At 50.6% G+C, this 26276-nt stretch overlaps 7 protein-coding genes across 7 annotated transcripts; 3 read left to right on the forward strand and 4 right to left on the reverse strand.

Annotated features, from left to right (window-relative positions):
• Nucleotides 1-992: 992 nt before the first annotated feature.
• Nucleotides 993-2504, reverse strand: P152DRAFT_191480 (uncharacterized protein). The gene is made up of 3 exons (XM_033674258.1): nucleotides 2066-2504; nucleotides 1377-1983; nucleotides 993-1223 (listed from the first exon to the last, which is right to left on the reverse strand). Exons 1-3 carry the CDS (start codon nucleotides 2379-2381, stop codon nucleotides 1136-1138), a joined length of 1011 nt encoding a protein of 336 aa, XP_033537258.1. The 5' UTR covers nucleotides 2382-2504; the 3' UTR covers nucleotides 993-1135.
• Nucleotides 2505-2904: 400 nt separating this feature from the next.
• On the reverse strand, nucleotides 2905-5200 carry P152DRAFT_496234 (guanine nucleotide binding protein, alpha subunit; the record flags this gene model as incomplete). The annotated part of the gene is made up of 7 exons (XM_033682250.1): nucleotides 2905-3712; nucleotides 3809-3983; nucleotides 4200-4203; nucleotides 4491-4576; nucleotides 4633-4790; nucleotides 4848-5032; nucleotides 5086-5200. 7 exons carry the CDS (start codon nucleotides 5198-5200, stop codon nucleotides 3365-3367), a joined length of 1071 nt encoding a protein of 356 aa, XP_033537259.1. The 3' UTR covers nucleotides 2905-3364.
• Nucleotides 5201-9978: 4778 nt separating this feature from the next.
• On the forward strand, nucleotides 9979-13970 carry P152DRAFT_479533 (tubulin-domain-containing protein). Its single transcript, XM_033681721.1, has 10 exons — nucleotides 9979-10293; nucleotides 10349-10536; nucleotides 10585-10764; nucleotides 10815-10925; nucleotides 10977-11214; nucleotides 12001-12113; nucleotides 12160-12213; nucleotides 12266-12655; nucleotides 12705-13094; nucleotides 13145-13970. The coding sequence occupies exons 1-10, from the start codon at nucleotides 10167-10169 to the stop codon at nucleotides 13574-13576; spliced, it is 2223 nt and encodes a 740-aa protein (XP_033537260.1). The 5' UTR covers nucleotides 9979-10166; the 3' UTR covers nucleotides 13577-13970.
• A 4549-nt stretch (nucleotides 13971-18519) lies between these two features.
• Nucleotides 18520-19729, forward strand: P152DRAFT_455348 (uncharacterized protein). Its single transcript, XM_033678770.1, has 2 exons — nucleotides 18520-19169; nucleotides 19413-19729. The coding sequence occupies exons 1-2, from the start codon at nucleotides 18963-18965 to the stop codon at nucleotides 19422-19424; spliced, it is 219 nt and encodes a 72-aa protein (XP_033537261.1). The 5' UTR covers nucleotides 18520-18962; the 3' UTR covers nucleotides 19425-19729.
• Nucleotides 19730-19892: 163 nt separating this feature from the next.
• Nucleotides 19893-21486, forward strand: P152DRAFT_429811 (peptidase C14). The gene is made up of 4 exons (XM_033677373.1): nucleotides 19893-20044; nucleotides 20145-20367; nucleotides 20431-20641; nucleotides 20693-21486. Exons 1-4 carry the CDS (start codon nucleotides 19985-19987, stop codon nucleotides 21126-21128), a joined length of 930 nt encoding a protein of 309 aa, XP_033537262.1. The 5' UTR covers nucleotides 19893-19984; the 3' UTR covers nucleotides 21129-21486.
• P152DRAFT_479536 (aquaporin-like protein) lies at nucleotides 21448-23028 on the reverse strand (the record flags this gene model as incomplete). The annotated part of the gene is made up of 4 exons (XM_033681722.1): nucleotides 22245-23028; nucleotides 21830-22085; nucleotides 21537-21765; nucleotides 21448-21470 (listed from the first exon to the last, which is right to left on the reverse strand). Exons 1-4 carry the CDS (start codon nucleotides 22586-22588, stop codon nucleotides 21448-21450), a joined length of 852 nt encoding a protein of 283 aa, XP_033537263.1. The 5' UTR covers nucleotides 22589-23028.
• A 309-nt stretch (nucleotides 23029-23337) lies between these two features.
• On the reverse strand, nucleotides 23338-24188 carry P152DRAFT_455352 (uncharacterized protein; the record flags this gene model as incomplete). Its single annotated transcript, XM_033678771.1, has 2 exons — nucleotides 23338-24064; nucleotides 24119-24188. Coding segments are annotated over 2 exons (695 nt in total), but the record flags the coding sequence as incomplete, so codon positions are not given.
• Between the last annotated feature and the right edge of the window lie 2088 nt (nucleotides 24189-26276).

A 26276-nucleotide genomic window follows, 5' to 3' on the forward strand; every position in this document is an offset into this window, starting at 1 on the left:
CGTTGATGAAACTCACCATCTCACCCCGTTCTAGCGGGAGGAGATATTCTTGTCGCGGCTTCACTGGAAAATATTTCCGAATTTCGACCGCACATCCAAGAATTGGGAGTGTAGTTCGGTTTCCTTCCTTAGCGGTTTTGTTAGGGACCGCTTGTGGGTATTACAGCACTGGGAGCGCTACTAAATTACTAACTTCTCTAGATATATATATCCACGTATTTGTTGAAGGACACAGTAAATAGAGATGGACACGAACTATCGCCCGGACTGGAACGTCTGAGAGGCGAACGTCAAATCCCTTCCCGCATGCCTCGAGCACACAAAACCACGGCAAAGCTGGTCGCCAGCGAGCTCGAAAACATCCTGTCCAACACAGATCTCTTACGAGCTGTTGGCAGTGGTCGTGCGCAGGAGTGGGTTCTGGAGAGGAGTCTCTCTGGAAGTCTTATATACTCGATTTTGTCAATCGCAGCGTGAAGCTGCTATATATAATTACATCCCCTGAGGGTGCGTCACGTGGAGTTCGGAGAGTGGTGGACGGGGTAATTAGCGAATGTGCTCGCAAGGGACATGATGAAAGCCTTTGCGGAGATCAGGATCCAATCCATTACCGATTCCATGGATGAAACCCTGTTAGACAATCTGGGCAAGGCTACTGTAGACGCCCTTCGCGGACTGTTTGATGAAGCCACTGGCGGGCAAGGACTTCAATCGGTTTCAGTTCAGTTCAACTTGGTAGCTCAGGAGGCTTTGGTTGATCATAACGGAGGTGCGATAAACCGAATCGGAGGGAAGATTTCGTCGAAGCAGACAGGCGAACCACGAATCGAGGCAGCAAAATTGAAATGAAACAGGATTTTGAAACAGCGCGGGATGTTCTCATGATGCTGGAGTAGAATCTATTGAACGGGACACCTTGCGAATGATGCAAGGATGCTGGGATGCAGAACATGAACGCCGCCAGAGGCATCTATGCAGCGCAATAGCAGTGCTATGAAACAACTTCAACCATCATCATGCAGCTCTTTCAGCTCAGAGAGACAGTGAAAAGCGATATGAGAAAGATGCCCAGAACATGGTATCCTAGCCAATGCATGGAATTTGAAGACACCAAAAACCAAAACCATCCACCACTCTATAGCCTCCCCAACTTCCTCCGCAAGTTCCTTGTCCGCTTCATCAGCTTCTTATACTTATGCTTCTTCATCTTCAACTTCCTCTGCCTCTTCACACTAATCAGCATCATCTCCCTCACCCCACCCTTCACCCCCGGTACCCGCATCACCGCTCCCCTCCGCCCCATACCCACCGCCACCACCTTCCTCTCCGTCCGCCCCTCTCCAATCCTCCCCCTCATCCGATTCAAAAACGGCTGCCGAATCGCCACCTCCTCTTTCTTCGGCTCTTCATACCTCACCCCCTCCGCCGCATCGGTTCTCACCATCGGGCTCGCCGTCCCTGTAATTTCCTTCGTCCCATCCGCCAGCGTCCGTGTCTTTATCACCACCCGCGTCTCCCACTGCTTCTCCTCCACCACTGCCGTCCGCCCCCGCTGAACAGTCGCCGCGTTCTTCCGTGCACGCGTCCCCTTCGGTCGAGCTTGAAGGTCTAGGAACGTCTCGGTGCCGGTCACGGTGATGGGGGCGGGGGCGCGCGGTTTCTGGAAGGGGAGCAACGACGCGATGTGTTGGTTCGCGGCGTCGATGGAGGAGGTGTCGGGCGTGCCGGCGGATTGCCAGCGGAGGTGGTTGCTTGGGGGTTCGAAGGGGTTGACGGGGGTGCCGGTCTGGGGTTTGGAATCGAGGGTGCGGACGACGTTGGAGAGGGTGCTCATGATGCTGTCGGCTTTACGCTTTTGGAGTGCGGAGGGGGAGAGCTGATCGAGGAAGGCGTCGATGTCGCGCTGGGAGGGGATGGTAGTGGGTGGGTCGCTGCGGATGGAGATGGGGGCGTGGAGGCTGAAGAAGGATGCGATGGCGATATCTGGGGTTGGTTAGGTTTGACGTTCCCGGAAATTCCATACCGGAGGCAGGTCAGAGGCGGTTCCCTGCTATATCAGACGTACCAGATTGCTGCAAATGCTGCGTGTTAGGCACGCTGGGCAGGTGGGAAAATGCATCATCCACGGACGGCTGCGACGCCGACTTGGACCGCTTCCGGCCCACGCGACCGCTATTCGGCGAGGATGGCTGCGACGGCGGGCATGATGAGGCGTTCGACGATGAATGTCGACGCTGATGAGCGCGGTGGAACGGACGGCTCAAGGTTCGAGCGCCTCGCTGGCCGGATGAGCGAGATACGGCAGTGACGGGCGCTGCTTGGGTGCAGGATGAGCAGCCCGTCGACCGCAGGACGATGCGGGTGAGGGACGGGCTGAACATGGTGATAATGAGCAGCGGGAAGGAGGATATTGACCCGAAGGATGGATGGTAAGGAGAATTGAAGGTTTGAAGTCAAGGTTGAGGTGTGATGAAGTCCGAAGTGGCCGTGGGTTTTGCCGTTGGTGGACTAAATTATATGCCTTGGTGCCTTGAATTTGATAAGGTGATCGGCGGGATGGATCACGGGATGAGTGGCGTGGGCGGATTCTCACCACATGACCACCACTAAGGTTGTGTCGGCATATTACGGTAATTGTATGCGATACTACAGGCACCTTCACATTGGGCATTACCGGTAGCGCACCGCTGTTATCGAGCTGCATAGGTAGCTTGAGATCTTCTACGTTATGAGTGTTAGTTTGAATACCATGGAAAGCACTCCGCATGGTATAGCCATATATGGCTTCAGTTGTCGCGAACTTGAGTCTAAATGCAATTCATTCCCAGCGTTACAGATAACATTTACAGTGATGACTTAATATGGGAGATCGATCCAATGCTGACATGCTACATATATCCTCCCATCCCAATTGCCTACGTGCAACCATAGGATTCTCTCCGATCCGTCTGCCCCCAAGCCTTGACTCACATCGCTTCTCAAGTCTTGATCGAACTCACGCTTCCTCCACAAGATCATGCTGTACTTGGTATGAGAACGAGTTAAATCCACTTTTGATGTCCGTCCGGAGGAGCCGCCGAAAGGTTCAATCCGATTCTCGATTTTTGGACGCCGCGCCCACCGAAGCGGAGTGGAAAATCCCCGCCTGAATCACGCTTGAATGCACACCAATTCCTCCAGAGATGGTTGAAGAACTTGCCGCCGGAATCTCGAAAACGTGACGACCACCCAAAATGCATACTTAGCTTCGCCACGAAGTGAAGAAGATATCCGGCAAAAATCCGGCCGTCTGCCGCTAGCGTGTTACATCCTGCTTGATACATCAATCCGCTGTCCCCCATCCCCGCGCCTCCCGAAGGCGCACTCACAGGATCAACTGGTTCAGGTTCCGCTGCACGATCATATCCTGGACACTCTGCATCGTCTTCTTCAGTAGATCCGTATCGGTCGCGTTGGTGAGATGCACGTAGATCTCCTTCGACTGGCTGCGGACGAGTTTCTTGAACTTGTTCGAGAAGAACTCATGGCCGGCCACGATGTCGTCCGGCTTGCCGTTGAAGTCCGGGAAATGTTTGCGGATCGGCGACATGCCGGAGGCGATCTTCTCGCGGAAGAGGTCGATTTTGTTAAGGAAGAGGATCATGGCGGAGCGCTCGAAGTATTTGGAGTTGACGATGGATTCCCAGAGCATGAGGGCTTCGCTCATTTGGTTCTGCGGAGGTTAGTGGAGAACAATAGAAGGGAGTATATTGTCAGATGACAACGGGAGGGGACGGTAAGATAGAAAGGGGAAACCAGGGAGACGTACTCCGCTTCGGTCTTCAATGAGTGCAAGATCGTAGCCGCTGATGGCAACGAGGAACAGAACAACCTGCACGTTGTCGAAGCAGTGGATCCATTTCTTGCGCTCAGAACGTTGTCCACCGACGTCGAACATGCGATATGTCAAGTTCCCCAACTGAAAGATGGTTTCGCTGATAGGGCTGGACACGAATATTCGACTATTCGTATTCGTACGAATATTCGTAGTCGAATACGAATAAAATTTAGAATTTCCGCTTACTAATATTCGTACGAATAATATTCGCATTATTCGTAATTATTCGTAATTATTCGTAATTATTCGTCCATCTCTGAAGCTATTTCCATGTATCTCGCATCGGAGAGATGGTCGACAGAGAGCTTTGAGCTGGGGTCACTTGGCTTGCTGAATCGTCAGGAGTGATCAATTCGACGCTATTGATATGCTTTGTATCTCTTAGAGCTCAAATCCTCCACATCGTGTTCGGGTAAACAAAAGTCGCGACTGCTGGGCATTCACTCATTGGCTCGGCTTTTGCCGAATAAGTCTTGGCATTATTTACGAATATTCGCGAATAATACGAATAAAACGTCTCAAAACTTAGTCGAATACGAATAATCGTTCAAGAGGAAAAGTCGAATACGAATAGCCAAAATCCTTATTCGTGTCCAGCCCTATTCGCTGATACCGGTTGTCCGTAGTCGGGTGCGGAGGATGTCTTGATCCGAGGGGAGGTAGTTCGGCGCGAATAGGCGGTCCACGTCGTCGAAGAAGCTTGAGGAGAGTCAGATTGTGTTCGGAAGTTCGCTGAGGGTCATGGAGCGGCTCACTAGCTGAGATTGTCATGCAGCGCATACTCGTTGCCTTTCAGCATCGCCATCTGCACCCCGCGATCGTCCCAGAGCGTGTTGAATGCCACAAGGTATTCCGCCGGCATGCGTTCTTCCGGTCCGATTTCCGGGTCGCCTTTAATTTTGTTCATATATTCCTAGCCACGTTATCAGCACCTAAATCACCATTGCGCGCGCTATGGTTGGAGGCATACCGTATTTGCTTGGTCTTCAAACATCTCGTCATGTTCCTCCATCACCAAAAAGATCGTATTGAACGCATTGATCAAATTGTTGAAGATGACCGCGCGCCATTGCTTGCGCTCATTTCTCGAGAAGCCGCCGGTATGGATGACGCGCATCTGCTTGAGGACGGTGGATTTGCCGCTCTCTCCAGCACCTATACGGTCATATTAGCGCCTTGATCGCGTATTCGCTGGAAAATCGCCATACCCAACAATAGCAGCTTCACTTCTTTTTCTTGCCGTTTCCGTTCATTTCGAAGGACTTTTTCAATCTCCTCATTTCTCCGGTGTCCCGGATCCTGAGGTTTTTTTCCAAAGCACATTATTGCAGGAGCCATACGATTACTATGGATGATTCGTTATGTGTGTTGTTAGTTAGTCGTCCTTAGGACTGTGTATGCGATCGACAGCGAAGGACGTCGATATGTCAGGAGGGAGTAGAATCGGTGGAATTCGGTAAGAATAGATGGCCGTGAGGAAGATGAGATGGAATCAATTGACTATAGGACCGTCCAAAAGAAGAAGTGAGATGTGTCTGAGAAAGCGATATATTGGGAATCTGGTATCGAATGTCGCAGGTTGTGGGTTGGAACGTGTTAAGGGTATTTCGTCGCGGTCTGTACTTTGCTGTCTCAGGCTGAGTACAGTATCCAATGCATCCAACTTCCGCGGAGTACAACAATTAAACCGAAAATAGACAATCAATCAAATCGAGTTCGTTCCTGTGGCGTGTTCGCGACGGACACAATGCTCAAAGGGTCTTCAAGGCCGTCGAGCAGCTTGACTTCTCGCAAACGGAAACCAGGGTTGGTGGAGTCAGTAGAACAAAGGCGCGATCGAAGCGCAATTGTCGTCCAAGCAGCTATAATCCAATGAACGGACGAGTCGCCTCCCTTAAGCTCAAGAGACACGAACGAGACCGGTATGCAAGCAACCGTGGCGCATTAACAGCTGCAAAACACGCACGCACTACACGGGCACCGTGCGCTGGTGTTGCTCCCCTATCGCGTGGTGTAACAGGACCTGGACGGGGGCGTTCTGTCGTCCGGACTGCGACGTGAGGGGCACAAAAACCAGATCAAGAAAAACGAATGGTCAGCCAACCAGCCACTTATGCAGTGTACTGGTTTCCTCCGGCGAGGAAGCAGGAAGAAACGAAAAGACCGAAGGGGTGAGTATCGTGAAGTTATGGAAACGGGAGGGGAGAAGGAGGAAAGGAAGAAGAGCTGAAGTAGAACGAACGATCCTCAGTTCCAAGTTCCAAGCTGCAGGACAGCCAGGACTTTGGGATGTTAGTGCAGTAACTAGCATGTATTAACAACCAACAATTTACAAATTGACTTAGCGCTGAACTTCGTCGGGGAGGGGGGGGAAGGACCGGGTTGATGGCGCATGATGGCACGACCACACGAGGAATTGAGAATGGGCAGAGAGTGGAGGCTTGCTTCCTACGCTGCTTACAGCTAACGTTTGACAATCCTAATAAGACCAACCATACGGATACTGACGGCGTTTCGGGTTTCCGTTCCAACCTTTCTTCCTCGAGCCTCGATATCTCGCACAAGCGGATCGAACTAAGCTAACAAGGGGGAGCGAAGTCCATCGAATCAACCGCGTCCATGCTCGAATCCAAGGCGACACAGTATTACTCACGTCGGCATTTCCCAGATGTGTTTCGTCTTCAGTCTTCAGTCTTCAGTAGTATTCACCCCCCACCCTAGCACTGACCAGCATGAGTCTGGGACGATTGAGCGCGTGTCAGCTTGTCGAACGGTGAAGTGTGAAACGATAAAAAATGCCGTTATTAACGAGATTGGACCCCAGTTTCCGCCGTCGCCCCGCCGTCCTTGGGCTTATCCCCCCGTCATCATATCGCAATTCGCCCACGGAGATCAACCCCGGTTAAGGCGTATGAGCAAGGGCCGGCCCGGGCTCCGAGGTGAGCCAGCAATCCATTTATTTCCTTCATCAATTGGAGAGAAAGTGTGGAATGTGTGAGGTTGGGTGGTTGTCACTTGTCAGGTATCAGTTCTTGACTCTTGTTCTGTCGCTGCCTGGAAGGGGGAGGGATCTGCCCTCCATGATTCAGGTGTGATTCGGATATTCCAATCCAACGGAGAATTCGTAGACTTACTTGGCGGTATTATTTGTCCAGCCTCAACTTGACTGGATCCTCGTTGGCGGTTGGAGCTACATATATATATACCATCGTACGACGTATGTATCTCGATAATCCATGGATTGGGATCAGGGCGCTTGCTCGAACAGGGTCCTCCAGATTGCTGGTTCTTAATCATCCCATGAGCTCAATACTGCCATGAGCCGTGAACCGTGGCCAGTTGCAACCAGTATTCCATCAATAATAGGGAATAATATTATATGTTTCATCCTTTAACGTATCTTGACTCGAACTTCAGTTTTCTTCACTTGCCACCCAGAAGAAGAAAAGCATAGACATTTCCCATCCCTGATCACATGCCTCAATACTCCGTATGGAGTATAGACTATGGAGGCCACTAACCAACACTCGTTAACGGTGATTTGCGCCCTTATCCCTATGCCGGTTTCGGAATGGTCGGGGGGACTGAAAAGTCTGACCACACTTCAGAAACAACGTGGATACAGGTAGTAGTGCTGCCGATCGCCGAATACAATTTCTTATATTGGAGCACCAACAGGAGGCGAATATTCGATGGAATATTCGATCAACGGTCCTGCGTTCACGGATCTCGCGGATCTCACGGTCGGTCCAGACTCTAGACCCAACCACATTGGGAATTTGTCCTCTCCGTCGCAAAATCGCAAAGTCGCATCCTGCCGGTAGGAACATTCCCGAAGATATTCATTGTCCCAGCACCAAGAGCCCATAATATTATTGACGAGCAATCGCATTATTGCACCCAGACCCCCACCAATCGCTTGCAAGATGAACCAATCTCCCATCCAAGAACAACTCCACCACAGGGCGCAGCAAGCCAGCAACGCTGCCGATCACATTACCAGCGTTCCGGGAGTGGGGAGGCGGGATTGGGAATCTTTCAGGATCCCGACAGATTGGACGCCTCAATTTTGTTTTCGTTCAAATTTTTGTGCAGGTTGAAGAGCGCAAAATTGAGTATTAATCGAAGACTCGCCTTCGTTATGGCTCGTAAATCGTAATCAACCCAAAGGTGTATTCTACTGTGGGAAGGTCGACGATGTAGACTTGCTCAGTCCTAGTTAAGTGGCCACCCCATCCCGACCTGCCTGGTTGAGCTGGAACTTGGAAGAATAAACGGGGGTGACGCGAAGAAATGGAATTGTGCAGCTTGGCTGCGTTAGATACTTGGCATAAATATAAATCCGGTCGTATAAAAGTAGACATCCTGGTTAGACTGTGGAGGCTTGCGTATGCAATATTGTGCATGGGTTAGCTCGTAGTTGGCGTGTAAAGGGGGGTTGCGGAAAGGAGAAAGTAGAGCACTGGGGAGATAGATATTTAACGTCCGTCTCTCCTATTTACGGGACAGAGATAAATCATAGCCACTCTTACACCTTCTTCTAATGCAATATGGTCGTCATAACTCGTAGTTGTATCGCGAGCCGGTATTGGGTGCCCGGTATCAAAGGGTCTTGATTTTTAGATTATTCCCTCTCGAGTCCTGACAAGGTCGCTTCTAAAGATATGTCGAAACCCAATCCTAGGGATCGGAGGGTCACAATCCCGCGGCGCAAGACAATGGCGCTGGACATGTTCACACGTGGAGATGTGATCGAGTTTCCTGTTCCTGATGCAGTTCTCCGATCTCGTCTTTGTTCGGTTTTCTCGTATTGTTGAGCCACTCTGCTCATGTGAAAGGAATGGCACAATGTACCCGGCCGTGCCGGCATAAAGATGTTAGGTCAGGTACAGGCTTGTAAATGCCTTTGCCTGGTTTATTTGCACACTCAAGAATGAGAGTGGCGTAGGTATATCACCAATCAAGTGCAATGAGGCCTTTGATGGCTCAGCAAAAGGTCGGCACAGGTACACCATCAATGGTCGTCGTTTGTGACCTGTCGAGCCATTTTCTGCTCGTCTTAGGGAGCGCCATGGGATATGGAAGCCGAGATGCTCCAATCGCAAGTGATCTTCATGCACCTCCACCCAATACCAATCGCCACTGGCGGCATCACATTAGTACACGTGCTGCTTCCGATTCTCGCCAACCCCTACATGCTGAACTCTGAAATTTTCGTTTATCAAGCTCCTCGGAGAGAGCGATTTGACCTCCAGATAGTCAATCATGTAGACCGGACACTGAAGGGATAATGCATGCGTTGCACAGCTCTTGCTTGGGGCATCTTACATGGCTCCACGGACTGACGAGACCACTACCACACATAGTATTCACGCTCCCCTTGTAGCATGAATGCCCCAACATTCTCCACTATCTTGACTAGAAGCCTCCGTCCAACTCGGAAAATAATGCGAGCGCGCGTATCTGCAACATTCTTCCTGATCCTGCAAAGGCTCAGTGCTAGACCATCCCATGAGACGCCACCAGTCCTCGTATCGGACGATTCTCTCCCCACCTCAAAGCGCGGGATGGCCTAATCATCCCGTAGTGTCACCGGAAACCCCAACAGCTAATAACAAGTCTCGTCTCATGCTCCAAGCTTTGCTAGCGTGTCAGGCGCCCGGTTGGCGGTCGATCAAAAAGTCTTGGCCCAGACGCTCCCATGATTTGATTTCCGCGTTAGGTCGTCGATAGAAGACGGAGAAATGCGCTTCGAATTGGTAGAGGCGTCGGCGATATATTGTTATTGAGAAAGTCAAATGAAATCCAGATATTCTTAGTTGATGGGTCACGGAATAGTGACAGGTTAGCTGCCTCGGAGGATTAGAGCTCCGATGCTAAAAGCAAGCTTAATTTAGCGTACCAGGATTCCCAAACCTTGGAGATCGTGATAGCCCCATCTTAGGCCTCCTCGATTTATCTCAACTACAGGTGGCACCATTCACATCGACGCATTTAGCGAAGGGGGTTGCCTTCTTCGGCATGGTCAAACACTCATCCTGCCCTCCTTGAGCTCTTTTAAGTTGAAATCGGCTGTCGCCTTTGATATTTTAGGATGCCGGCCCTCCGCTCTGACTGCTGTGCAATGACATTATCTTCTTTGGTTTGTTTTCTGTCGGGACTGTTCTTTTACATTCCGAAGTCATTTCGGACAACATTTCGGTAGTAATCAGCTCTTCCCATCTATCTCGCAGGACTTAACGGTTATCTGGCGTGCTACAATTTATATTCCAAGGTCACAAAGCAGCAAATGGCGGATTTGGATATCACAGCGGAGACTCCGCTAATAGAGCGGATGGTGACGCCTGTCTTTCATGATCTGGGGCCTGGAATATCGGCAAGATCCTCTATACCAGAAGTGGACGCTATATTTACCGGTACAGCATATTCTGCAACCCGCACTCAGGCCGAATCAATTGTTGACCTAGATAGCGAACTTTACAAAAGCCCGGAAGCTGAAAGGCGGGGAGCGGTTACCACAAGCAGTCGCCCATCGGGGATACAAAGCAAAGTATCCGGAGAACACTATGGGCGCCTTCGAAGGTGCCGTCAAGGTCGGCGCACATGCGATTGAGACAGACGTCCACTTGTCGAAAGATGGTGTAGTTGTACTTACGCACGTAAGTCCAAAGACTCCGAAATGCGGAAGTTGGACTGATTGCGACTAGGATGCGAATCTCAAGAGATGTTTCGGCAGAGAAGAGAAGGTGGTAGACTGCACTTGGGAAGAGCTGAGCACGCTACGGACGGTGAGGGAGCCGCACTCGCCGATGCCTAGGTTGTTGGATCTGTTGAGGTACCTTGCTCAACCGGAACTGGACGATATTTGGGTGCTCTTGGACATCAAAGTGAGTGCGCAACTGGACGTCGTCGACTCTGCATACTAAACTAGGTCCAGCTCGATAATAAGGGTGACGACATTATGCGACTGATTGCTGAGACAATAGCCGAAGTGGAAACACGGTCAGGTCGAACATGGAACGAGCGGATTGTCCTGGGATGCTGGACTGTTAGTATCAAATTGCGGCACTTCGGAGAACCTCGGCTGAGAGTGTAACAGGCCCATTACGTGCCCCTGTGCAACGAGTATCTCTCCGGATTTCCCATCACCCACATCGGATTCTCCACCGTCTATGCTCAGCAGTTCTTTTCCGTCCCGAACGTGTCGTTCAATATGATGCACCAGATCCTCCTGGGACCTCGAGGAAAAGCGTTCCTTCAAAAATCCCGGCGGTTGAATCGACCCGTGTTTGATTGGACGGTCAACAACGAGGAGATGATGCGGTGGAGCATTTCACGTGAGTTGGATGCGGTCATCACGGATGATCCGAAGCTGTTCTTGGATGTCTGCGATGGCTGGTCGCGAAACCCGAGGATGGGGGGATTTTCTTTTATGGTTTGGTACGATATTCTCAAGGTGAATGTGATTGCATTCCTGTTTGGGTTTTTGTTCCGGTGGAAGTATCGGAAGGATTTAAATCAGAAGTCCAAACACAAGGTGGACCGATGAAGACTCAGACAATAGAACGATGATCGTGTAGACAACTTATGATTCTTGAGGTGATCATGGTTTCTAAAGGCCATGTGTGTAACCGTTGGGGTCAAATGGATGAGTGGTCAGGGAGGAAAGTTACCCTACAAGTCTGTGTACTTTCCGAAACGGTAATTGCATTGTATGAAGCAAGGGTCGGCGTCAATCGAGGAGCGAAAGAGGCTCAAAGTCAAGGGAGTCTTGTGAACAGTGGTACAAATTTCCTGAATTATGAAGAAGACGAAACTGCACCATCAGGACCCTGAAAAACATGAATGAATGGTATCACCAACTCTTGGCACCCTAGTCGCGTATTCGCACGCGTCAATACAACCCCGCGTTCTAATAATCTCCACCATCTTCATCACGACCCAAAACTTCGTCAAGTGTACCTTCACTATGCCTCGGTAAGGTCTTGCTGCGAATGAGGATCTGTTTGCCCTGCTAAGTGTGCTATAGCGAAATCATCACGATACAAGCGGGTCAATGTGGAAATAGCGGTATACCCCCACGTACCAACCACGACGGATTCCGCTAATGGGATAAAACGCAGTGGGAAGCCAGTTCTGGCAGCAATTATGCCAGGAACATGGGATTAGTCAAGATGGGAACCTCGAGGACTTCGCGACAGAAGGAGGAGACCGCAAGGACGTGTTCTTCTACCAGGTTGGTACGGGCTCATCGATCCAGATCAACGACTAATAGCGGACAGTCAGACGACACCAGATACATCCCTCGAGCAATCCTCCTAGATCTTGAACCTCGCGTATGACCACTTCGACGTTCATACCAGGGAACATAGCTGACCCTCTCCATAGGTCATCAACAGCATCCAAACCGGCGCATACCGAAACATCTACAACCCCGAGAACTTCTACGTCCACAAAGATGGCACTGGCGCAGGCAACATCTGGGCAGCCGGGTACTCAATGGGCGAATCCGTCTACGAAGAAGTCATGGATATGATCGACCGAGAAGCGGACGGTAGCGATTCACTCGAAGGGTTCATGCTCCTGCATTCAATAGCTGGAGGGACGGGTTCGGGCATGGGGAGTTACCTCCTCGAGAGGCTGAATGATCGGTTCCCGAAGAAGTTAATACAGACATACTCGGTGTTTCCGGATACGCAGAACTCGGGAGATGTGGTGGTGCAGCCGTATAATAGCCTGCTGTCCTTGCGGCGACTTACGCAGAATGCGGATTCGGTGGTAAGTGTGGGCACAAAGAGCCTACTCTAGGGGTTCTAACGCTCCTCAGGTCGTGTTGGACAACGGTGCTCTATCCCGTATAGCAGCGGACCGATTACATGTGCAAGAGCCATCATTCCAACAGACCAATCAACTGGTTTCAACAGTCATGTCTGCCAGCACAACGCCGCTTCGTTACCCAGGGTACATGCACAACGACCTCGTCGGAATCGTCGCATCTCTTATCCCAACACCCCGCCTCCATTTCCTTATGACCTCATATACCCCATTTACTGGCGATAACGTCGAGCAGGCGAAGACGGTTCGGAAGACGACGGTGCTAGACGTCATGCGACGACTTCTGCAGCCAAAGAACCGCATGGTCTCGACCAACCCAGGCAAAAAGAGCTGCTATATCTCGATCCTTAACATCATTCAAGGAGAAGCCGATCCTACCGATGTGCGTATCTCCTTCATGTTGTCGCGATGCACCTACTGATCCAGGGCTAGGTACATAAATCACTACTGCGCATCCGCGAACGGCGACTCGCGACGTTTATCCCTTGGGGCCCTGCCAGCATCCAGGTTGCCCTCACCCGCAAGTCTCCGTACATCCAATCCACACATCGCGTCTCGGGCTTGATGTTAGCGAACCACACCGGCATCGCGACGTTGTTTAAGCGGATCCTTTTTCAATACTCTCAACTCCGCAAACGCAACGCATTCTTGGAACAGTACAAGAAAGAAGCGCCCTTCTCCGACGGGCTGGGCGAGTTCGATGAGGCGCGGGCGGTGGTGCAGGACCTTATACAGGAGTACGAGGATGCGGAGGGGGCAGGGTATCTGGATGGAGGGGCTGCTACTGCTCCGAGAGAACACGCGAGAGAAGGTACGAGAGAACCGGCGAGAGAAGGTGCTTCAGGAGGGGGCGCGGCGGGATGATGGGAAGGTTATCTTATGAGGCGTTAGTTGGGACCTGCTACATGGTAGCTATTGCAATGGGACAAAGCGATGGAAAGCGTTGTGGACTCGGGTTCCTACGGTATGGAACCGTTCCATCCAATATACTATCGAAGAGGGTGTGTTTGGGGGGCTGTTGACGTGGCGGATGATCAAATTTCATGCCAGGCTGTCTGGAGCTGGCCAATGTGAAATTCAGCAATGGAATGGTGTCAGATTGAGATGGCCATCAATGATATTCACTCTAGGAACGAGCATCAACACTCACCGTGTCAACAGCCATCAATATTCACTGTGTCTGTAGAGTAATGTCTGCATCAATCCAAGGGGAGTGGCTCGGGTTTGCTTCATGACCTGCCATAGCGGCAAGCAATAGACAAAATGTTCAAAGATATCAAACTGCTTCTGGCTGGACATCCAAAACTGTAAAACTCCCTATATCTATATACCAATTGATCAATTTTCAATATACTGATGGTGGCCAGCATTCAATGTGGTGAAGCGGGATTACTGTAGATCATTAGAAGCTTTTCGCGTGGGGTGTTGATCACGTGCAGTCGCGTCTCCTTTCACGTTCAACGCGCCGAAGTCTTCAACGATATGTAACCATCACGATCACGCATCCAGACATTAACGACGCGAATTCACATGAGCCTGCGACCATCACTTAGGTCCAAGCGACAACTACGCCCGGGGTGCATTACCATCACGAAACTCCGCCGTCACGATCCCCGCCATCTGTCAATCATCAGAGGTTGATCTAATGAAGTGAATTAACATTTGCCCTCCCCGCCATCACTCGTGATGATGTTTACTTCCTTATAAATGCTCTCCTCCCTCGAACTTATTCTTCTTTCTCTCGTCTTCCTCGTCTGTATGCTTGTTCGTATCCGTGCAGGACGTGTGGTGATTGGGATTCCGACTTCTCCGCCCTCTCCTCTATCTCAATCACTCAAGAACACCCAGAGACTCTCATTACGTTCATACTCCTCTCCAACAATGCTCAAGAAAGCACTCGACTCTCATGGTGGTGGTGGGCCAAGGTCCACGCCTCCACAAGGAAAAGAGCAAGCAAAACTGTCTCCCATCTCTGAGAAGGAGTATTTCAAGAAGAACTTCCCACCGCCAGCGCAGAAGCCCCTGCCAGAGTGCCTGGAGAAGCCACGTCCACTCCACCCTGCTTCAGGGAACATTGTGAAGTCAATCACGGTGACGAAAAACGCCATCACTAAAGCATTCCAGCCGCCAACGGTAGTACAATCATCGAATGGCCGGACCTGGCAAACCGCAACTTCAATCAATGCTACAAACACGGCGGTCAAGCGGACATCTGGTGGATTGGCAAAGACGCTTTCTGCATCGAACGGTTTTGACGACTCCAGGCCAACGAGTGCCTCGTCCAAGCGAAGCGTCTCGACTGTCTCGAGCGTCTCGACAACAGCCCAAAACACCGACACTCGCGGTACCTCATATGATGAGTACGATGACCTTGATATCGATTTCGATGATCTCAGGCCGGTTGGAGCACCAAACCCCACGAGTTTCCGGAAGCCGGACCTTGACAAGTTTGCGTCGCCACAAACACTTCCCCTGTCTCCTCACCACCCTCACCAGACGACCAGCGCCACGGATGCCTCTCGGGTCCCACAATCCTCGCCCGAGCAGTTCTATGACTGGGCCTCCTCCCCTGCTGAACACTTCCTCCCTCCGCCCGCCGTCCGATCAGCACAGACAGTTGCACATAACTCATCCTCTCACCACACCACCGAAGCAAATACAGTCCAACTCCCGGCACCAATGGCCCAGGTCGACAACAACCCGGCCCCGGCCAAGCGGAGAAAGTTGCCAGGTTGGCAGCAGAGGGCATCGGCTGAGGGGAAGCTCACTAATGAAACATCAGGGGGAGTTTCGTATCCCGTCGTCGGCAATGCCACCACACCCGCAGCGTCCAACAAGCAGCCATGGAACACGTCTGCGAGCGCAATAAAGGAGCAGCAAAGGAATCTTCGGACTCTCAATAAGACTTTACATCTCCTTGATGCCAACAAGTCACACCTCGACAAGCAGAACACCGATCGTGGGACTAGACCAATCCAGTGGAAGAATGTTGTTGTTTTGAGTGATGAGCAGGAGCATGTGTTGGACCTTGTTATCAACAAAGGGAAAAGTGTCTTCTTCACTGGATCTGCAGGTTTGTTTGAATTTCTTCATGATACCCGTAAGATATATTAACCATATTATAGGAACTGGGAAATCTGTCCTCCTGCGCGAAATGATCAAGAAGCTCCGGCAAAAACACAGCAAGGAGTTGGACCGAATCGCGGTGACGGCATCAACGGGTCTCGCGGCCTGTAACATCGGCGGTTGCACACTCCACAGTTTCGCGGGTGTTGGCATTGCCAAGGGCACTACGCAAGAGCTTGTGAAGAAGGTCAAGAAGAACCAGAAGTGCAAGCAACGGTGGATGCGGGCTAAAATTCTGATTATCGATGAAGTCTCCATGCTCGACGCTGAGCTCTTTGACAAGCTCGAGGAGATAGCACGCAATGTGCGAAGAAGCGGGAAACCCTTCGGTGGCATCCAGCTTGTTGTTACAGGCGATTTCTTCCAGCTGCCACCCGTCCCTGAACGCGGTCGCCAGGCCAAGTTCGCCTTCGATGCTGGGACATGGAACACTGTTATTCAGCATACAATTGGGCTGCACCACGTATTCCGCCAGAAGGACCCTGCCTTTGCGAACATGCTCAACGAAATGCGAGAGGGCCGAATGACGCCGGCAACCATTGCGCAATTCGCCAAACTCGACCGCCCTCTGGATTTCAATGACGAAATCAAACCAACGGAACTATTCCCGACCCGACAAGAGGTCGAATTCGCGAACCAGCAGCGGATGAAGGAGCTTCCAGGTGAACCCAAAATCTTTGAATCGCGTGATGGAGGGTCAATCCAGGAAAAGGAGTGGCGGGACAAGCTCCTCGACAATTGCATGGCTCGTAGTCGACTTGTCCTCAAAGAAGGTGCCCAGGTCATGCTAATCAAGAACATCGACGAGACCTTGGTGAATGGTTCCATTGGAAAAGTGCGAGGCTTCATGACCCAACAGATGTGGACATACTACACTGAGAATGGGTACGAAGGGAAAGAAGAGATCCCTGGAGAGGACGTGCTGCTTCGAGCGACACGCAACTTCAAGCATGATCCGATCGTCGCGAATTTCGAACGGTTCCCCCTGGTCAGATTCCGATGCACCGACGGAACCCACCGAGACTTGCTCTGTATCCGCGAATCATGGAAGATCGAGCAGCCAAACGGCGAAGTCCAAGCATCCCGACAGCAGGTCCCACTCATCCTTGCGTGGGCTCTCTCCATCCACAAGGCCCAGGGCCAAACCCTTGAACGCGTCAAGGTCGTCCTCAAGAACACCTTTGAAAAGGGCCAGGCCTACGTGGCTCTGAGTCGTGCGACATCGATGGCAGGCTTGCAGGTATTGCAGTTCGATCCAGCCAAGGTCATGGCTCACGAGCGGGTCCGGACTTTCTACGAAGGTTTATCCAGGGCCGAAGAGGCGGCGATTATGGTGACTCAGCCAAGCAGTGCTGTAGTTGCTGAAGCGAAAGCGGACGCTGGGAAGGATTCGGGTGGTGGAATCAAAGGAGTCGGTGGGAGGAAACCTGCCGCAGGGAAGAAAGTTGATGATTGGATGAAATCAGGCGATTCTGGGAAGAAGGGAACTGAGTCGAGATTATCGCCTTTTGAGCTTGACAGGGCGGCGGATATGGATGTCCCTGGGCAGTGGGATGGCGAATGGAGTAATCCCGGGCAGAGTGCCCATATATGAGGAGCTTTCTTTGTTTTGGGTGGGTGACATTGGAAGCGGAGTATCACGAAGTTCTACAGGGGGATCAGGAGCATTGATACGAAGGAGTGGTCTGACAACGGCATCATGGGATTTTTTTTATGTATGTGCTTCGGGTGAACTCAGCGACAAACGCGAGTACCTAGAAATAGCACCTCTAAATATGAGGGGTTTTCGAAGGACCTTGGTCCATTGATGCATTGTGCATGCTTCATAATCTAACCGTTGCAGAACGTGTGATCATCAACCGCCCGATGCTGGATGCTCAGAAGCAGCTGCCTTGAGCGATGATGTCCTGCTGAGTGGGGTGGATCCAGGCCGTCAAAGTCCAAGTTGGGCAGGATCGAGACCAAGAGAGAAAGGGAGGTGGTTGTTGGTTTGTGAGTTAGTTACTAATAGTTATCATCTTCTACTAATTTTGGTATGTCATTCGAATCCGGTTCAGAAAATCAAAAATTCTTCAATGCTAATAGTGGGAGTTTAGATATTATTTTAATTATTGTTGTTTAGTTCATCACAGACACTGATGAAGCAACCTCAATCTTTGGAATACTTCTTGACCTCTACGTCGCAACTTCTCGTGGAGGGTGCTCCTCTTCAAAGATTGATAACATCGCATTCGCATCGATGCTCCATCAGAACGTGATTGGGACATTGTGGCTATCTGGGCCGCGACAAAATCAGCTGCATCAACCTCCGATGTAACATTGTCATTCCTGGGAATCCGAAAGCTGTATGTGCGGATCTGGGGATATTGTGTTACCCCCGCCGTATAACAAGACCATATCGAGTGCGAAGTCAATCATTACAGTTCCTAAAGATATCACCTGCTTGCCTGCTGAGTTACTGGTCATGGAGATAGGATGCAGAAAGACTACTGACTCCGTTAGGGAAATACAAGGAAACATACAATACAGCATTATAAGTATCCGAATTCAATACACTGGTGTGAATTTCTGATTTCGTATTAGCTAATGAGAGGTTATTTCTGTAGATGAGCGAGGTTCTGATGGATGATCACTACCACGACGGGATGGTCCACAGACATAGCGAATAAGGTCACAAATAAAACTGCGAGGGAATTTCATACCGGTGTCACTAATATGCCGAAGGAATCGAGGAGGTGTGGTTGCTGTGGAATTGATACACTGGAGTCTGGAATGAATGTCGATCACTCAGGACAATTGCACAGTCCCATGGTCTGCCCGGACCATTCCAGATATAAAAAACTGGATTACCGTCCAGAAAGTCAAGATAGATCTCACCAGCAGCAATTGGACTAGCTAGATCTCATTCAACCAGTCCTCCAAGTATTCAATATCTATTAGCCTCGGTTATTAATCTTCTTTCGCCGTCAACCGCCTTACCAAACCAACATGCGTTTATCCATCGCCCTCCTTCCCCTCCTCTCCGCTCTCGTCTTCGCCTTCCCCGAAGCTCTTTCCGCGCGCGACCTGCTCCCCCCTCCCTAAGAACAACAAATGTGACATCTCCACCTCGTGCGTGTGGTACATGCCAGCTAATATCCCCGAGGTCAACTACTGCGCTTGCCGTGCTGGCTACCGCGCGGGATTCCATGATGTCGGACACGACCCCTTGGCTCAGTGGAGACTCCCATGGGTGGGACAGGAGGTCCGCGTTTTCGTCAGGCCCGGGGTGAAGTGCGATACCTTGTGTGACAACTGGGAGCTGGGTGCTCAATGGCGCCAGGAGGTGCAGCTCAACGAGAAGTGCTGTTAGAAAGGAGGATATGAAATTGCTAGGATGGCTAGGGCTGGGGGCTATGCGGAGATGAACATGGTGTTTGGGTGTTTGGTCGCACGTTGCTGCTAGAATAGCAGTAACAAGAAAATCTACAATGGAGGCGTGAATTGAATGCTGTTTTGCTAATTCCTCAAATGTGTTCCAGGCTCTTTATCCAATGCGATGCATATAAGAGTCAGTAGTAACAATCAGACATACCTTTGTATGTAGGTCTCCTGGGATCCATAGGAGGAACGGGTGAGGAGTGGGAACACAACAAGCAGCTGAGGTCGACAAAGAGATATGAAGGTGTTTGTTGAATTGAAGCAGACATGTGAACTCGACATGTACCATATAAACCATTAAAAGGGAATTGTATTAGGTACACGTAGCAAAATGGCTCAGTGGACGAAGATAGACAGAGAGGAGTTTGTGCATCCTGACGGCGCAAGATAGTAGCCATTGTAAGAACTCCATAAATTAAGAGGTATTCACCATCATATCTCCCGCCTCGGCGGTAGAAAATGTGGATGAAGAAACATAGGCAAAGCAGCGGGAACTGGAGCCTTTATATTTCCCTAACACGCGAGCGAGCAGCTGATGCAAACTGAGCCGCTAGGGCGGGGCGTCTTCGGCTCCTCCCGCCGATTTCCCCGAACTGAACAAAGATCTTCGGAGATCCTGAGATTGAACCCCACGATCGTCAACACCTTCCGACCTTCGATTTCCACACTTCTAGGTACTTCTCGGCACATCAAGATTCAGAAAGCAAGACGTCCATTGGAGGAGCTATGGTCCGAAAAGCGCTTTTAATTGGTATAAACTACACAGGGACGAATCACGCTCTCAGGGTAAGCAATTCGTACCGTCAGGTACTGGGACAAGCGACCGTGGTCGACTTCCGGTCTTGCCATCATGTACCCAGGAAGTAGTAACTCATCATAGCTATAGGGCTGCCACCAAGATGTAAGGAACATGATCGAGTTCCTCGAATACCATGGATTCCATCAAGATGATATGGTGGTTTTGATGGACCAGGAAGGTACCGATCCGCATGGCTCATCATGGCCGACCGGGCAAAACATCCAAAGAGCTATCCAATGGCTGATCCATACTCCGAATGCGTCGCTATTCATGCATTATTCGGGGCATGGTGGTAATATCCCGGATCCAGGTAATTAATTGATCGTAATTTGTCGACAAGTCTCGCAGATGGAGGCTGCTAACCTCGTTGTAGATGGCACGGGAACCAACGCCACCATCTGCCCGGTGGACTTCGAACAGCATGGCCAAATTGACTCAGATACGCTTCATCAGACTCTTGTCACGCCTTTGCCTCCCAGCAGTCAGATTCACGCTATCTTCGACTGCTGTCATAGCGGTTCTGTTCTCGAACTCTCCCATGTCTACCGCCTTGACGAGTCCGGCCATGTTCTGCTGCTAGACAAGTACGAGCACTCCACCCATATTTCAATTATCCAAACTAACCACAAACACAGCATCAAAACCGGGCTCCGCCTCGCCAGCTCCGCCGCCGGCCTCCTCCAAGGCGGATTCACAAGGGAGAAAGTACGTGACGCCCAGGAACTTTTAGGCGGCGCGAAGTCCTTTTTCAGCTCGTTCAGCCGATTGGGAAGCGGCAACGCCGACGGACTGGACGAAGAAGCGAACTCGGACTACCCCGAAGAAGCGCGGCAGGCGATCCTGTACTCAGGGTGCCGAGACGACCAGACATCCGCGGATGCGTCGATCGCAGGGGCGGCGACGGGGGCGATGAGTTGGGCGTTTTTGAAGGTTATGAGGGAGTTTGATGGGCAGCAGAGTTATGTGGATATCTTGAGGAATACGCGGGAGTTGTTGGTGCAGAATTATTCGCAGGTGCCGCAGTTGAGTTGCGCGGGGGAGATTGATCTGGATAGCTCGTTTCAATTGTAGGGGTAGGGAACGGGTAGCTGATGACTGTGATGAGATGATGAACAGCAAGGGTTTATTAGAAAACAAATTATGAGATTTATGTCCAGGGAAATATTTCTGGGGTGTCTATAGGTAGTCTATACGTGTCCATCATCTTACATCAGTCGTGAATGCTGCGATAGGGAATGTTCTTGAGTCGATCCTCATTGTTTGCCCTTTAGCCACAGCCTCCGTTCCTATTCCCGTACACCAGCAGGTAATAGACGATGCATAATGGCCCCAATGACAACTGCTGTAAGCGAACCACTCCACTGTGCGTAGTAGTATGTCCAATTACCACTCACAGCCATAAGACCAAAGCACCTAGCAGGGTTGAGTGCTCTCACCTATTAGCTTGGAAGGAATCGTAGCCGATGGTTCTTGACTTACATGCTCCTCCATGTGTTCCAGGGATAATCGACCAAGACAAAAATGAAACGGTAGTGAAAGATAACGCTACAAGAACAATTCCAGTTGCTGAGCCGTAATCGTGCTTGTAATGCGGGTCTAACGCGGTACGATAGAGGAGATACATTAGGAACGTGCTGGCTACCGCTTCAAGGAGATATGCTTGACCCGGCGAGACGACGTCCGAATCGACCCAGCACCCACCCCACAGCTGTAACATCGTCAGCTCCAGATACGGAATGGCAAGCCAAGACTCGTAAGGGGATAATACTCACACTGCGATCCAATTCCCTCCCATACATCCCCTTAATGAGGTAAGCCGCTATCGTGGATCCTATTAATTGAGCTATCACGTAGAGAATGGCTCGCGGTAAACTGGTCAGGCCGTTGAGGAACGTCCCAATCGTGACCATCGGATTCATATGGCCACCGGATATTGGCGCAGTCGCGTACACCAGGAGGGCCACGACGAGAGCGAGAGTCACATGGGAAATGATGTGTAGCGTCATCTTTTGTAAGGGTGTATCGTCCCTGCATTCGGGGTTATTAACTTCTCATTGTGTGATTCTAAATTTGATATTCCAATGCTTTCCAAGGCCACAGGGGCAATGCGAAACACAAGAGGTATATGGTGCACCATAAAGTTGCTTCATATTCCAACTCGTACAACAAAAGATAAACAACACTTACTCTCCATCCAAAATATTCTTCGTGACTAGCCCCGGCACTGCCGTCGCCCACACGAAAAACGTCGTCGCATACCCCTCAATCAACGCCTGCTTCCACAACTCGACATCGCGCAATGGTCTCAGATTGAGCGCCTCTCGGAGTCTCAGATATGGCGCCGCATCGGGGACTTTCTGCAACAGGTCTTGCCTTTCCGCAGTCGTCCCGCTGATGGTGAATTTCTGGCTACCACCCAGACGGCCGGCGTACGGGCGGTTAATCACCCGATAGCTCCGGTTGGGGACATCGAATTGTTCGGTGCTGTCGGTGGGGCTGTCGTGGTGGTGTTTTTCGGCGATGTGAGCCATGGTTGACTATGCAGCCGGAATTAGATCTTGGGATTATGATTGTACAACAAAATGAAAACAGGAATAGGGAATTGATTAATGAAATGGCCACGTCGTGAGACGTAGTATTAAGGACAACATCTGTTGGAGTTTGTTGGGAATCTGCAATCGTTCGATTCTCAAGGAATTCTTGAGGAGGATCCTGGTGAGACCCACCCGGATATTACACTACCCACGCGGTTATTTAGTTAATACTCCTATCCTGACTTCAACCATTGTCTTTCCGATCATTGCATCACGCTCTCGTGCTCGTATATGGTTTTATATTTTCTTTCAGCATCGTCGCAACGATTCACACCTAATCGCAGCCCGTACCGGAGCGGCGCGCTAGCGGGTGAAGGACAATGGGTACCACTATCCTGCACCGGTCCGAACCACCGCTGGTGGACCACCCGTAGAAGAGATCCTGTACGGTTGCGATAACCTTGGTTTAATGATTTCCGGCCGACCGAAGGTCCGGTCATGTCCCTTGCTCGATAACAAGCGATCCGCTCGATATCGGTCTTGAGGCGAGCCACGTCATCTTGCGCATGTGCACGTTTTGAGCTTGACGAACACGCCTGTGATAGGATCTGGATCTGTCGCGGTACAGAGACATTTCAGAACGGAATCGGCCAATGAATACGCAATGTGCATCACACTGGAAAGTCCATAAAGGGGTTCGATATCTGTTTGATTCATGTCCGATATTCATTAGGCTTAGCATAACAGGGCGCTCCTTCGCTAAACCACACCCCTCGCCCTCGTACTGCCAAAATTCTTTCTTTGAAGCCGCCTATGCTCCATATTCCTGTCACAGTCGTTCCTCTCCTTTACCTGCGTCTCGATTTGACTTCGATTCTATTCCCTCCCTCAGTCTTCCGCATGCTGCTTCCCCCACTCCTAGTCTGCGGCCTCAAGGGCCGACCGGGCTCCAATCTCAGCAACGACCGTAGCTCCGGCACCTCCAAGTGATCGGTGGTCTTCTGCATTCGATGGACATACATTGCTTTCCACCCCAACTCATCGTCATCCAATCCAAGCCGCTTCCTTCCTCGATTGACGAACGCGCTGGGCTCGGACTCGGCCCGCTCGATGAGCATCTCTCCTCCTACTCGTGACCAGTCACCGCCGGATACGCTTCCACCGCGTCCGAAGCGACCGACTTGGCTGAGGATCTGGCCTGCGCTTCGGAAGACCGTTTCCATGAAGGGGACGGAGATGTACTCTGGTTTCTTGGACCCCATGGCGAGAGTTCGGGCGAAAGAAAGCGACTCGTACAGGTTCCCTGTGGGATCAGTGAATATGGGGTAAGGGAGTCCGGTGGTTCGGATGTAGAATGGAAGTAGTGCTGAGGAACCGCATCCGATCACAGTGAGAGAAGTCCCTGGGGGCAGTTGGGAAGGCGGGAGAAGGGTGGATAAGGTGCGCAAGTATTCCTGACATACCTGTAGCACGGTCAGCAAGATTCAACCACCCGTTTTCACGACCAAGGTACTCACGCCGCAGAAGAAGTGTCTGACAAATAGAATCAAGTGCCGCTGTACCGTGAGGTTTTGATTATCCGCTTTGCCACTCATGACGTCTCGGAACTTCCATTGTTTGCCTTCCGCATCGTATACCGGCAAGTCACTCGCTGATTTCAGGTCATGCACTGAAGGAAGTCTATCCGTTACTGGTGCGTATTTCCCTGCACCTATCACAGACTTGTCCTCGCAACCGCATTCCTGGCCCTTCTGATTTGCAGGCATGGTTAGTTTGGTCGACCTAATTACACTCTCAGGAGAGAAGAAATCCGGCGACTTGAGCGACGCAATATATGCATATTGACGAGTTGAATATCCCGTCGCCACGGCCATTTTGAATGGGTGGTCCAGTGAACGGAATTTGCTTGATGGAGATGGTCGTGTAAGTGCCAATCAATTGTGGCGCTCGACGAACGTTCGGATACTGAGATCCCGGTTGCACGACAGATTTCCCACGCGAGATCCCCCGAAAATGGCCAATCGTGTGGAGTTCAACAACTTCTTTTAGAATAGTGTATTCCAACTGTCTTTGTGGAGTTCCCAATTTGTTGTCGAGTGTCACGGTGGTGCTCGTATACTTGTGTGAGAGGTCCACTAGCTGCGTCTGGCTGTTGGGAATGCGGGATGTAGACAAGAACAGCGGAGATGATAAGTCAACGCAGAACCAAATTCATGAAAATTAGAAAATACAAATCAGAGATGAGGATCCACGACATTATATTTACGGCACAAGGAAGCTTGAAGCACGCATGCATCCCTGCATCGACCACATTGAACCTAAACCACTTGGCGCTGAACAAAGGCAACAGACAGGATGACGAGAAACATGGGACGTTAGGAACACGTAAAGCCTCTTGTGACCTGTCACATTGCCTAAACCTGGCCTGCTTCTATGCGGCAGTTGATAAAGCCCCATCCATGACGCCCGTCACACTGGTCTGGTACATGGATGTGACGTCTTGAGACGGGGGACGTTGCTGCGAAACGCGTGTGGCAGCATGTTTCCGTATTGGAAGAAGTAGGGTGTTCGAGGTTCCTTTGTATCACAGAAGAATTTTGGCAATTGGACCTAGAGAGAGGCGTAGCAGGAAAAATACGAGGGGAGAACTTCAGGTGTGTAGCAGCACGGTTTCAAGGGGCTACAGGGCTATAAGCATTCGGCGCCAAGGCGCTAAAATATATGCTTATTTTTCTATTGTGGCCTCGATTAATTACTCCGTAGTTTTATTCAGACTCGGGTGGAGCGGAGAACTTGAATCCAGACATCGTAAGACAATAGTCGTATGGATGGGTTGTAGTTCTGCGCATGTATCTACTACGTGTACCATTTGTTCGCTCCCTCGATGGACTTGTGTTATCCATAGTCAGCGGTGTGAATACCGTCCACCTGTCGGCTCAATTGAGCACCATCCAGTGGATGTCAGTCATGTCACTTCTGGTACCAGGGCTTTGTCTGCAAAGCTATAATGTCATTAAGTTGTTTGTGCCCATCAAACCAGATACATATGAGGCCGTCGAAGAGTTCATTCAGGTTCCTAAACCATGTGGTGACATAACGTAAAGAAAAGTATGTGTTAATGTCGTAATACAATCCCAAACATATATTTCCATCTAACCCTGAAAGCCTCCAGTATATAACCTGAAGGTCAGATGCTAGCAGTCTCCAACGAAAGTTCCGAAGCCGAAACTACTAACTTGTTTTTGCTGTCCACGAATGATGTCTTCCACAGTCTGGCTGTCCTTATTTCTGGCCAGTGGGCCGGCTCCAGCTTCAAGAAGCATTGATATACTGGAGTGATGATGTCGGGTGGGCTGTATACAGAGTTCCCTTTGATGTCGGAGCGTCAAATATCAACTCCTTTTCCTATTAGAGTGGGGACTACAAATGGTCCCACTCTACGGCCCCTAAAGCGAATATATTCCTGCAAGATATTTTCCCCGAGTTCATTGACCTTGGTTAGGTAGTTGGAATCTCGAAGTGCTAGGAAGATCCAGTCCCTATTTTATGGCACAAGCTCTTCCCAGCCAACCACATGGTGGACTGAATGACTCCCAAGACAATGCAGACTAGCTTCGGATGATGCAGGAAACAATAGATCTGCACCAGAATCGAGTAGGAGTCTACCTGTTTGATCTAGCTCCCC

This window comes from Eremomyces bilateralis (genome assembly GCF_010015585.1).
Source record: "Eremomyces bilateralis CBS 781.70 unplaced genomic scaffold P152scaffold_3, whole genome shotgun sequence".
Lineage (NCBI taxonomy): Eukaryota > Fungi > Ascomycota > Dothideomycetes > Eremomycetales > Eremomycetaceae > Eremomyces > Eremomyces bilateralis.

Excerpts from the sequence above, each read along its gene's own strand:
- P152DRAFT_191480 (XM_033674258.1), bottom strand. The coding sequence starts at position 2,381 with ATGTTCAGCCCGTCCCTCACCCGCATCGTCCTGCGGTCGACGGGCTGC. Across the intron at positions 1,984-2,065 it reads GCAGCATTTGCAGCAATCTG|ATATCGCCATCGCATCCTTC; the intron begins GTACGTCTGATA and ends AACCAACCCCAG. Across the intron at positions 1,224-1,376 it reads AAAGAGGAGGTGGCGATTCG|GCAGAGGAAGTTGAAGATGA; the intron begins GCAGCCGTTTTT and ends TAGTGTGAAGAG.
- P152DRAFT_479533 (XM_033681721.1), top strand. The coding sequence starts at position 10,167 with ATGGCGGATTTGGATATCACAGCGGAGACTCCGCTAATAGAGCGGATG. Across the intron at positions 10,537-10,584 it reads GTGTAGTTGTACTTACGCAC|GATGCGAATCTCAAGAGATG; the intron begins GTAAGTCCAAAG and ends GATTGCGACTAG. Across the intron at positions 13,095-13,144 it reads GAGAAGCCGATCCTACCGAT|GTACATAAATCACTACTGCG; the intron begins GTGCGTATCTCC and ends ATCCAGGGCTAG.
- P152DRAFT_455348 (XM_033678770.1), top strand. The coding sequence starts at position 18,963 with ATGCCAGCTAATATCCCCGAGGTCAACTACTGCGCTTGCCGTGCTGGC.
- P152DRAFT_429811 (XM_033677373.1), top strand. The coding sequence starts at position 19,985 with ATGGTCCGAAAAGCGCTTTTAATTGGTATAAACTACACAGGGACGAAT. Across the intron at positions 20,045-20,144 it reads GGACGAATCACGCTCTCAGG|GGCTGCCACCAAGATGTAAG; the intron begins GTAAGCAATTCG and ends TCATAGCTATAG. Across the intron at positions 20,368-20,430 it reads TGGTAATATCCCGGATCCAG|ATGGCACGGGAACCAACGCC; the intron begins GTAATTAATTGA and ends ACCTCGTTGTAG.